Raw genomic sequence first — 12,076 nt, 5'->3', positions numbered from 1 at the left:
GGAATTGTCGAAAGGCGAAACCGATCCTTGTGTGAGGCGGCACAAACCATGCTAAGTTTTGCTTCCCTTCCTTTATATTTCTGGGCTGATGCCATTGCTGCAGCGTGTTTTACTCAAAACAGGTCTTATCTCATCAAGCGTTTCTCTCTCACTCCTTATGAGATAATCAATAATAGGAAGCCGAATGTCAAATTCTTCCACGTGTTCGGTTCCAGGTGCTTCATCTTCAACTCCAAAGAACATCGCAACAAGTTTGATGTCAAAGCTGATGAAGGTATTTTTCTGGGATATTCTCTTACTTCAAAGGCTTACAGGGTTTTGAATAAGCGTTCTAAAAGAATTGAAGAAACCTATTATGTGACGTTCGATGATAATTATGTCAAGAAGTTGAAGTCCTCTGAAGAAGCAATATGAGAGATTTTCTCTCAAACAGGTCAAGTCACAGCCTCTATCGCCAATCTCTTTGACTAGTTCATGGATCTATTTCATGAACCTGAGAAAGCAGCTCACTCTGAAGCCACGGTAGCAGACAACAAGATTGATCACCTTAAGAAGATCGTCGAAGATGCAGCCAAACGAATGGGAGCGGAAGAACCAGTTCAAAAAGAACCTCCCCAGAGCGGTACTTCGGTCGAGGGGGAGAATCTATCCTCTTCAAATGAGCAGCACTCACATATTCAGGGGGAGAATCCAATTTTTGACGCACCCAAAAACCCCTCTGCACCCGAAAGTCCTGTTGCAACCGAAAGCCCCTCTGCAACCGAAAGTCCTGTTGCACCCGAAGGCCCCTATGCACCTGAAAGTCCAGTAACAACCGAAAGTTTGGATCAACCCGAAAGCCCTATTGAAGAAAGATTTCTTGGCTCATCATCTATCGAGGAGGAGAATTTCGATATGCTCTATGACGATGACATTCAATCAGAGTTGGAAGAAATGGTAAATGCTGAATTGAATCCATCCTATGATCCAAACTTTCCTCCTCTCACCAAATGGACCAGAGATCATACTGTATCTCAAATAGTGGGTGACGCATCAGAGAAAGTTCTAACTCATTCACAACTGAAGGCGAAATAAACTGCTTTATTCTCCAAAGTAGAGTTCTGCATTTTTAATTTTTTTCTGTCCAAAATTGAGCCGAAGACCGTCAATATTGCCCTTGATCATTTAAATTGGGTCCAGGCAATGCAAGACGAACTCAATGTGTTTGAAAGAAATAAGGTCTGGCGTCTCATTCCAACACCGAAAGATGCCTCAGTCGGTGGTCTCAAGTGGGTGTTTAGGAACAAAATGGACAAGGAAGGGAATGTAATCCGGAATAAGGCTCGGTTAGTGGTAAAAGGATACTGTCAGGAAGAAGGAATCGATTACGAAGAGACATTTGCTCCAGTAGCAAGGCTGGAATCTGTTCGAATATTTCTTGCCTATGCTGCACACAAGAATTTCGAGGTCTACCAAATGGATGTGAAGTGCGCTTTTCTGAATGGGGAACTTGAAGAAATGGTGTACGTAGAGCAACCTCCTGGTTTCGTGAATGAAAAATATCCAAATCCTGCTACATCTTAGATAAGGCAGTTTACGGTCTGAAACAAGCACCTAGGGCATGGTATGAAAAACTAACTAAGTTTTTAAAGATGTCTAAATTTAAACAAGGTTCGATTGAACCAACCTTCTTTCGTAAAAAGGAAGGTAACCACCTTATGATAGTTCAGATCTATGTCGATGATATCATCTTTGGTTCAACGAATCCTAGCTTAACAGCTGAATTCAGAAAGTTGATGGAGACAAAATTTGAAATGAGCTCAATGGGTCCGATTAACTTTTTCCTTCTTTTAAATATTAGACAGGGACCCGAAGGCGTCTTTATTAACCAGGAAGCATATACCAAGACTCTTCTTGCCAAGTTCGGCATGATGAGAGATTCAAAAGTCAAAATCCCTATGGCGTTTGGGACCAAGCTCACACCATCATTGGAAAAACCGGCAATTGACACAACGCTATATCGCCAAATGATTGGTTCCCTGATGTACCTCACAACTAGCAGGCCTGATATAATGTTTTCTATGTGCTATTGTGCCAGGTTTCAAGCAAATCCTCGTGATCCACACATGTTGGCAGTGAAGAATATCCTCCGGTACTTGAAGCAAACCACCTCTCTCGGTCTCTGGTATCCCTTAAACTCAGGTTTCTTTATTCAACCCTACTCAGATGCAGACCTTGGAGGATGTGGTTTAGATAGGAAAAGCACTACAGGAGGCTGTCAATTCCTCGACGGGAAGTTGGTAAGCTGGCAATCTAAGAAACAAACATGTGTTTCTCTGTCTACAGCCGAAGCAGAGTGCATTACAGCTTCCTCCTGCACATCTCATGTGATTTGGATCCAAAGCCAACTCCGGGACTATGGACTCAATATGAAAAAGATCCCACAATATTGTGACTCTGAAAGTGCAATTAGGATTTGTCATAACCCAGTGCAACATTCCAAGACAAAGCATATAGCACTGAGGTATCACTTTATTAAGGATCATGTGGAAGATGGAAACGTAGAGATTCACTTTGTTCGAACCAATGATCAACTGGCTGACATCTTCACCAAAGCCCTTCCTGAAGCAAGTTTTAATAAAATTCTGCAAGGCCTAGGTATGATGGAATCGGAGTCAGTACCAAAAATACATTCTCAGAACTAAATGTTGGAAGCGAAATGAACCGAACGCTCGGTCTATTTTGGGCTCGGTTAACATGGGAACCGAAATGAACCGAACGCTCGGTCTATTTCGGGTTCGGTCCCATTGCATTTTTTTTCACTTATCTAAACAAGGTGATATTTTTGGTTGTATCCATTTGTAAAATAGTTTTTCCAAAAATTCCAAAAACATTTTTTTGAACCGAAATGAACCGAGCGTTCGGTCTATTTTGGGTTCGGTTCCACAAAATTTTTTCTTGTTTGGTTTGTTTTGTTTTTCTTTTTACAAAAATATCAAAAACTCCAAAAATATTTTCTTTTTCTTTTTGTCTCTTCTTTTATTTATATTAATAGTTTACAGATTATCGAAGGGGCAGGTATCATTCTCACACTTTTCCATAGCTAAGTGTCCCTAGAAACATGTTGCTGCATGTCGTCCAAAGCCTCAACTGATTCTGAATAAAGCCTTACTCACTTGGTATATACAAACCTTGTCTTCCCAATTAGGCTGATACATTTATTCTAATCATGAGCTACCATACTCTTTTCTCATATGAGTTAAGAGTTTTCTGCTTGGTCACTATTATTATAGCAGAGGTACTTTGGTTTCTTTATACCACCTCTAATATTTTTTGTCCATCATATTCGCTTCATACAAGTAACCCTTGAGACTCTCAGAAATTACCACTGAGGTTTATGGTTACACAATCTCTGTGTTAGTGATCTTAGCTTCGTGTCACTACGTGCTTAGTGAAACCCACAATTCAATACCTACTATGCATTGACGGTGAACAATTAAACTTGCTCTAGCTTTCACTTTTGAATTAACGAATTCACCCAAGTGGTTGTACCATGAAGTCTCTAATTTTCCTTTTGTGTGATTCTTATGAAATCGTTACATATCATAACATTTATTCCCTTCGAATCCAATTTTAATTTTTTTTTGAGATCTCACACCAAATATTTCTAACATGTCACTTAAATATTATCTAAGCCTACTTGTTCAACAGACCACATTGGTCTCACAAGTTCTTCAGTCGATTTATGTCTTATGTCAAGATCAGGAATTCTGAACTGAATCGAAAGCCTCCCAAATAAGCCTTATTAAAAGATGCCTTTCAACACTTCTTAACAAGTGATTGATCGTAATTCAACGGGAAACCACACTAACACTTTAAAGTCTCTCTTGACTTTGAAGGAAGAGATTCGTGCCCGGGATCCACTGTTCAAAGTCTTTATTGACATCACAAATTCCCACATATGTGTTGCTTTATTTCTTCATCTTTGACACTCTATGCACGAAAATCTTTTTGATTTTCCAAAAATCTGGTTTCGTTCATTATAAGCTATTTTTATGGCTTCGGTTTTAATGAAATATTCTCAACGGGATGTTATGGCTAATACTACACGTGTTTACTTTTATCTATGAAGACAGATCATTTTAAAAGGATAAGTTGCTGACTCAGCCGAAAGTCTAAACGTTTTGGCATTCAAAACTGCGCTTGATGGGAAGGCGTGCAAAACGGTGGAGTTTTTCTCTCTCAAGCGTAATCATAGAGGTTGCTAATCTGTCACACATCAATCAACTCAGGAAACGCTTCGATTTTCAAGAAGATTTGAGGGCGGATTCTTCTCTCTCCCCTAACCCACAGTATAATGGGTAAACCCTAAAGTCTTTTACCTCTTTACTGCACCCAAAATTCAGAGAGCAAGAAACAATTATTTTCTCCCACTGTGCATCTTCTTCTCTAAAACACTCTTCCATGGCGGATTCTTCTTCTGTTCACGCCACCTCCCACATTCTGCCTATCCGACCTCAACAAAGCCTGATCATTGATCTCACCCCACATGTCTATGACGCTTTCATGTTCCCAATCGTGGAGTGTCTTAAGCACTCTCCACTGGTTCAAGCATTAACCAAGTCTGAAATCGTTCCAATGGAGTGCTTGACGCAGATCTTCTCGACTGCCCACTATGACAAGTCTGTCGATCGCATCTTCTTCGACATTCTTGATACCAAAACCTCCATCTCCAAACATCGATTATGTTCGCTTCTAGGGTTCGAGCCTGATGAGTCAAGGGTTAACCCTGAGTCTATTCCAGCGGGACAGTTGTTCTCCATATTTTACAACATGGGATATACCAAAATTCTAACCACTGTTACCAAGTTCAAGAAATCATGTCTTCCTCCTCGGTGGAATGGCTTCTTCACTGTGCTGTTCAAAGGATTATCAGAACGAAGTGCAGGTTCTGATGGGGCTAGCTGACTGTTTATGACAATTCTCTATGGGCTGTACCACGGAGTCAATCTCGACTATGGATCGGTTTTATGGCAGCAGCTGATTCAAAGCCTTGCGTCTACTTCTCGCCATTCTGAGATCTCTTATGCCGGATTCTGGACTCTGGTCACAAAGTGGGCAATGGACAAGTATCATGTCCCTGTCGTTGCTGATTCTCCACTCTCCTCGATCGGTATTTTCCACACAATGAAGATCATAGTGTCTAATGCTTCTAAATTTCAGTTCATTGGCTCCATCCCTGAGTCAATGTATGCGTGTCTTCCAAGGGACAGTCGCATCATCAAGACTTACAAGGAGTTTCTTCGTTCAGGCCCCAGAGAGCTCACTCCAGAAATGATTCAATCAATCCACGACGCTGACAGACCTGCTCCCAGAGGAAAGAAACCAGAAAAGGGGAAAGACAAGAAAGTTGTCAAAGGAGCGAAAGCTCCTTCTCCAAAGAAGCGAAAACCTTCGAAGGCAGCTCAATCACCTCCTCCTAAGAAGAGGAAAACTCAGCCCAGGCGCAAACTCATTCTTGCCTCTTCTTCCAGTGAATCAGAGGATGAGAGCTCAGACTCTAAGGAGTGGATTCGAGGTGACACTCCTCCTCGTTCGCCTTCACCCGAGGTACATGTTTCAACTACACCACTATCTCCTCCTCCAGTCTCTATCTCTATTTCCATTCCCCCCATAACCTCCACTACTCAAATACCACCCACCTCTATCCCTGTACCACCTCCTGTTTTCACAGAAGCTATGACAACAACCACCACTGGATTTCGAACCAACGTATCTGATACGGGGGTTCATACTTCAGCACCCGAATCCACACCCGCTACAGAACAAACTTCCATACCCGAACCTACTACCACAACCGAACCTCCACCCTCGCCTTCATCTCCCAACCACTCAACAGATGATCAACCTTTTCTTGGTGGAGAAGACATGATGTTTGACTCGGTCTACTATAGTCCGTATCAGGTTCAAAGTGATGATGACGATGATGCTCCTGTCACTAAAAACCATCTCAAGGAACTTCACGAGAAAATCGACAGTCTCATCGCTTCCTCCTGTTCCTCTCGGTCCACTATCTCAGAGGCTGCCATTCAGGGGCTAGTTGATACGTTTACCAAGGCTCATGAAGCCTTGATCAACTCTGCCACTGCTGCTATCGACGCATCTACCAAGGGGTGTGCTGCTGCGACCGAAAAAGTCGAAAAACTATTTGTCGATGCTAACACTTTTTTAAAATCTTTACAGGGAGCCGCTGATTACAATGCAGCGAAGCTTGACTCTCTTGTCGAGAAGCTGGTTAATTCTTTCACATCCGAATTGCAATCCTTTGACAGTCTTCGTCAGTCTCTCGACGATGACAATAAAACCTTCCAGGCGAGAGTTGAGGAGCGCTTGACCATGCTGCAAGAAGATCTCGCTTCAGAAAACTCTGTGATGGATGCTCTTGCTCAAAAAACCACTGCTCTAAAGTTCAAGAGTCTTCAACTCTTCCAATCAGAAAAGGAGGTTGCGTCTCTCCGATCTGAGCGAGCGGTCATTTCTACGTGTGTTTCGGATGTCCACGCCGCCCTCTCCAACATTATTGAAGCGCATGATCCCATTCTAAACTATTATGTGAGGCGTACTCTAGCTATGAAGCTTGCTCCCGCCCTTGATCTACTCAGCAAAATTGAAGGGCTTCCTAATTTCGTGGCCCATCCAAAACAAGGGGGAGAAGATGTGTCTCAACCGCCTCCTACTTCTACTAAAGCAACCGAACCTCCTCCAACAGGTCAACCTTCAGGTTTGGGTGCTGAAGAAAAAGGCAAGAAGATTATTGAAGACAGTGATGACGATGATGATAAAGAGACCATCGCTGATCTCTTGAAGAAACAAGGTCGGGAAAAGGATGAAGACATGAGTGCTCGCGTTGCCAGAGAGGCCGAGGCGAATGAAAGAAAAATGAAGGAGGCTCATGATCTCCTTGAGAGTCAAAAAACTCTATTTCCTCCGTGGACTCTCGAGAAGTTTGTCAAAAAGGCAATTGATACTCCCAGCATCCTATGGCTCGAACCGGTGATTTCCTTGGACCGGATCAATTCTGTCGACTCTCAGTTTGATATGCCACTGACCCGAAAGGCCTTCATATTTCACGCTTTCTCCCATATTGCTGATGTCCCTCATCCTCACCCAAAGGTTGATAGGGAAATCATTGAATTCTATCTGAGGTCTGCTCAGCCACAGTATCAGACATGGAGTGCTCAGAAGATCATTAACATTTGGATCGTAAAACCCTTTCGGGAGGGTAACTTCACAAACGTTCGGTTCAAAGTGCTGAGGGGGTCTGCCAAAACAGAACATGCTATTTCACTTGCCGATCTTCCTAACCTGAATCCACATGATTGGATCATTCTGCACAACATTATCCTCACCAACGAAGCTGAATACGGGCCAATCATTGATCACTTCAAAAGGATGTTGGTCTGCTACATCATGGAGGTCGCCAAGATGGATCAGGAGATCGTAAGTATTTTCAAGAAAAAGCCTACCATCTCTCCTGTTGGTTCTGCAAGTGATTTAAATGCGATGCAGATGGGAAGAATCGACCCGAAGCGGAACTCTGTCATGTTCACAAGGAACGAAGGCCAAAAATGCCTGTTCGCCTTGGCGGATAAACATCTGTATACCACTGCATGCTTGGAACATGTTCTGGGAATCATCAATCGATGCAAGCAGAACTCTACATATGACAAGAAGTATTTTGATGACATGATCCAGTGGTATATTCGGTTCAGATAGACCATCCTCGCCCTCATTCCACGTCTGTTTGAAACCACCAAGAAAGTTCCTGCAGCGAGACCTAGCAAGCCGAAATGATATCTCGCTCCAATTGACGCTAAGGGGGAGATTGTAGGGTCCGTTAAGTGTTGCGTCTTGGGCTCGTTCTTTAGTCCATTTTTGTATCCATATTGGGCCTGTCCATCCGTGATTTTATGTTCTAGGGTTTAGTATATATAGATGCTTGCATGCATCTTAGTACGTAAGATTTGAAGTCGATCATTCATAGAAATTTTTCTGTTTTATCGTTTGTAACCCTAGTAGCCTCTACAGCGGAAGTTCTTTGTCGAGCTCTGCTGAGGCTTGAATCTATTGAATCATTCGACATATTTTGATTCACTCATGTGTTTGATATTTTTGTTTATGCCTTTGTGATTAACCTGTTTAAAGATCTAAACGATCAAAGAGTTTCTTAACTCATCACTCGCCATTTGAAATTGTATTCCAAAATTCATACCCATTTATGCCTTGAGAGAATTCCCAAGCGACCAATCGTAAAAGCCTATAAAAAATGGGAGACATTGTTTCTTGTTATTCATACAAGACCATTCTCTAAGAAAACAAGGCCAAACTACACTCACGATATCGACCACCTAGACGAAAAATCAAGGCATGCTCATAATAAGGATCAACTGTGTTTGCCAAAAAGAAACCGTCGAGAAAAACTCCACACATAATTCCTTGAAAATTTATTCCTTAATTGAAGGCAAACTTCTCCATCCGTTACAAGTAAAAGATGCCCCGTTGTCAAAAAATGTCTAAGTGAGATACTGGCTCAACCTCTCCATCAACCCAATCTCATTTAGCTTGTTCCAATTTATGGTTGACGAAATGGCAAAATCATGATTGTACATTCAACACAACTTGTTTTTTTTAGTTGTTCAACATTTCTTATGGAAGGTCATCAGGAACATCGTAAAATGGGTGTAAACTTGAAACATTCATTTGTTGCTGTGAAGGAGCTACTCTTGGACTCATATTACCTGCAAAATAACCAGCAAACAAACCATACAACGAAAACCATAGATCAAATCAAAGGCATAAAATTACATGAGCTGTAAACCCAATTCTCACGTCGTGGTCACGAAGACCACGTCGTGAGTTCGGTCGACGAACACATTGAAATCGAACATTATAGGAACAAAACCGAACTAAAAGTAAGGTTGGGGTTAGCTTATAACTCGATTCTAAGTAACATGCAAGCTCTAAATCCCATAAATTTGAATCAATTTTGATGTTTAGGCTTTAACACAAACCTTAACTCTACTACGTAAAAGTAGAAGAAATTAACAAGAACAATGGATGGAGATCTTACCGAAAAAGAAGATTAAGAACGAAACCGAAACCAAGAAAAAATATTGAATAAATTCGGCATAAAATCGAAATGTGGGGTTGTGTTCGTCCGTTCATGCGACTAGGTTGCAAATGATAGTTTAATGTTAAAGTTAGTCCCCCCCCCCCCCCGGTGTTTTTATGGCTCACGTCATCAGGGTTAAACCACACGCAGGGAGTTTGAAAATGACTGGATTTTTGGGCAAAAGAATTTGATCATGACGTGGACCTAATCCCACGTCGTGTTATTGAGGTTTTTGACCAAAAACTCTATTTTTTCCTAAAAATATTCAACCACTCTATAATTGAAACCCCACACTTGATTTTTACTTATCTTTAAAAAGTAAGATGACTTTGATGATTAAAATTAATCAAAATGCAAAACTAAAATCGCAAAAACTAAAAGAAAAATGCAAACCGAACTTAGGTTGCCTCCCGAGAAGCATTTATTTTTATTGGAGTCACGAGACAGACTCCGTTCGCCCTACGTTGTATTGTTTGGCGTTTCAATCACCATTTGCACCTTCTATTCTCTCCACCTTTTCTTGTACGCCTGCACCCTTCAAAGATATGCTTTCTTATAATTTTCCTTTTTTCACTTTAAATCGTCTTCCTCAAGCTTTAGTTTTACCGATTTATTCTCCAGAACAAGTAGCAATTCTAGTTTTCCTTTTTGTAGCTCCCGAACTTCAACATTCTCCTTATCCAACGTTGGTTGTATCAAGTCTTGTGTAACTTCTTCTTCTTCATCACTTGACACAAAACTTTCTTCACTTACTAGGGACTTTGGAGTTTTATAAGCAAAGACCTAGAAAACCATTGGAATCGAAGCTCTAGGCTTAGTAAGCTTGACTTGTTCTATTATTTGAATTTCTTCTTTCATCAATTTCTCCAACTCCTAAAGCTCGGTTTCTTCATCCATGAAAAATACTTCATTTTGAGCACAACCTGTCTTGAATCTGTCTTCCACTCCAAAAGTCTTTCCTTGTCTCCCAGTTGTAAAGTACACTTTGACTCGCGAATATCAACTAAGGCTCGTGCGGTATTAAGCAAAGGGCATCCAAGGATAATTGGGAAATCTTTATCCTCCTTCATGTCTAGCACTACAAAGTCAGTTGGAAAAATAAAATTTTCAATTTTTACCAAAATGTCCTCAACTATGCCTCGAGGATGAGTCACTGAACGGTTGGGCATATTAATTGCCATTCTAGTAGCCTTCAATTCTCGAAGGTTGAGCTTTTCATAAAATGAATAGGGCATCAAATTTATACTCGCTCCAGAATCGGCTAAAGCATATGTCATCATATTATTTCTAAATTCACATGGAATTGTAAGGCGTCCAGGATCTCCCATCTTCCGTGGTATCCCTTCTATAATAACTTTCTAATTCTGCTCACTAAGGAATACCTTGGAGGTCTTTTCCAGTTTTTGGCGAGTGTCAAGTAAGTCTTGAAGAAATTTGGCATATTCGGGTACTTATGCCAAGGATTCAATAAAAGGTGTATTAATAGGAATACCCTTTACTTGCTTCATAAACTTGATATGTTCTTGCTCCAGTGGGTGAACTTTGGCTCGAGAAGGAAATGGTAGCAGAGGACGAAAAGCTAGATCACACGGATAACAAGTCGTGAGGTTTGAATCCTCATGTCGCGAGGTCGGTAATTCAGCAACATTATTTTCTTCGATTTTCATTCGCTTTGTCTATGAATTAGGCTACTTTGTCTCTTCTTCCAAGGCTTCTAAAAACTCAGAAATAGTGTCTTCTTCAGTATCGATGGCCATGACATGCGGTTGTGGTTTATTATCAGGATTTTTAGGAGGTAACCGCTCGTTAACCAATGTTTTCAAATGCCCAAGTTGATTCAGAATGTCTTTAATGGAAGCTTCATGATTTCTCATAGTATCATCCGCTGCATTGTGACGTTTTTTTAAGCCTCCATGAACCTAGTAAGTATGGACTCCAAATCAACTTTCTTTTCAGGTTGTTCTTTTTGGTAGTAGCCTCGTCTGGTTTGCCTATATTTCTCTTATTTTTTGCTTTTTGTACTCATTGTAAGGAAACCATTCCTTTTTTGGCTTTCTCTAATCTTCATCATAGCGGTCTCCACTTGAGTAGTATACTTGAGCTTTCTTATTCCTGTTTTTGTCTAAATGGCAATCTTTCGTCAAATGCGGATCATTGCACTTTTCACAACCCACGCGTATCGCGTGTATGGATTGATCTATCTTGGTCATTCTCCTATCCTTGCTACTTAACATTGCCATTACCACCACCATATCTTCCTATGCACCATTCCGGGTTCCCCTAGTTCCAACATTACGAGGGTTGTGATATTCCCGTGAATGATTTGAAAATTCATCGATTAATTCTTTAGTTTAAGTAGGATTCTTCTTTGTTAAAGGTCCTTGAGAGTCAAGGAGTTTCCTTGTTTTGACGTTTATCCCATCATAGAAGATCGAGACTTCTTGTTGCTCGTTTAGGTCATGTTAGGGAGAATTGCTTATTAGCGCTTTATATCTTTCCCAAGCCTCGTACAATGACCCCCCCACATGTTGCTCAAAATTTGCTATGGCCTTATTGACTTTAGACACTTTTGATGGTGGGCAAAATTGTTCAAGAAATTCTTCGCGCATCTATGCCCAAGTGGTGATCGAGCCAGGTGAAAGTGTCGTCAACCAATCTTTAGTTTCTCCTTTAAAAGTAACTGGAAGCATTCGTAAGAAGACAGTCTCTTGAGGAACATTAGGAATGTTGAAATAGTCGGCTATTTCATTGACTTCATCGATGTGCTTGTATGCATCTTCATGGTGTTTGCCGGAAAATGGAATATCCTTTAGCGCGGTAAGGATATGCACCTTAAACTCGAAGGTAGCAATAGCTAGAATTGCGGGTTGCACAAGTCCTGGACCGATGTCCTCTTGTATTCTTTTCTTGTAGGCCTCCATTGTC

The 12,076-nt window shown here is 41.1% G+C and overlaps 1 protein-coding gene across 1 annotated transcript; it reads left to right on the top strand.

Moving 5' to 3' along the window:
* The first annotated feature begins 474 nt into the window (after nucleotides 1-474).
* Nucleotides 475-10,757, top strand: LOC128134259 (uncharacterized). The gene is made up of 3 exons (XM_052771790.1): nucleotides 475-936; nucleotides 6,223-6,598; nucleotides 10,684-10,757. The coding sequence occupies exons 1-3, from the start codon at nucleotides 475-477 to the stop codon at nucleotides 10,755-10,757; spliced, it is 912 nt and encodes a 303-aa protein (XP_052627750.1).
* The last annotated feature ends 1,319 nt before the right edge of the window (nucleotides 10,758-12,076 follow it).

This window comes from Lactuca sativa, chromosome 5 (genome assembly GCF_002870075.4).
Source record: "Lactuca sativa cultivar Salinas chromosome 5, Lsat_Salinas_v11, whole genome shotgun sequence".
In the NCBI taxonomy this organism is placed as follows: domain Eukaryota; kingdom Viridiplantae; phylum Streptophyta; class Magnoliopsida; order Asterales; family Asteraceae; genus Lactuca; species Lactuca sativa.
This window is presented reverse-complemented; position numbering and strand designations above follow the sequence as displayed.

Coding starts and splice junctions, on each gene's coding strand:
- LOC128134259 (XM_052771790.1), top strand. CDS start 475: ATGGATCTATTTCATGAACCTGAGAAAGCAGCTCACTCTGAAGCCACG. Junction 937..6,222: donor AATCAGAGTTGGAAGAAATG/GTAAATGCTGAA, acceptor AAATCTTTACAG/GGAGCCGCTGATTACAATGC. Junction 6,599..10,683: donor TCTAAACTATTATGTGAGGC/GTACTCTAGCTA, acceptor TTCTTGCTCCAG/TGGGTGAACTTTGGCTCGAG.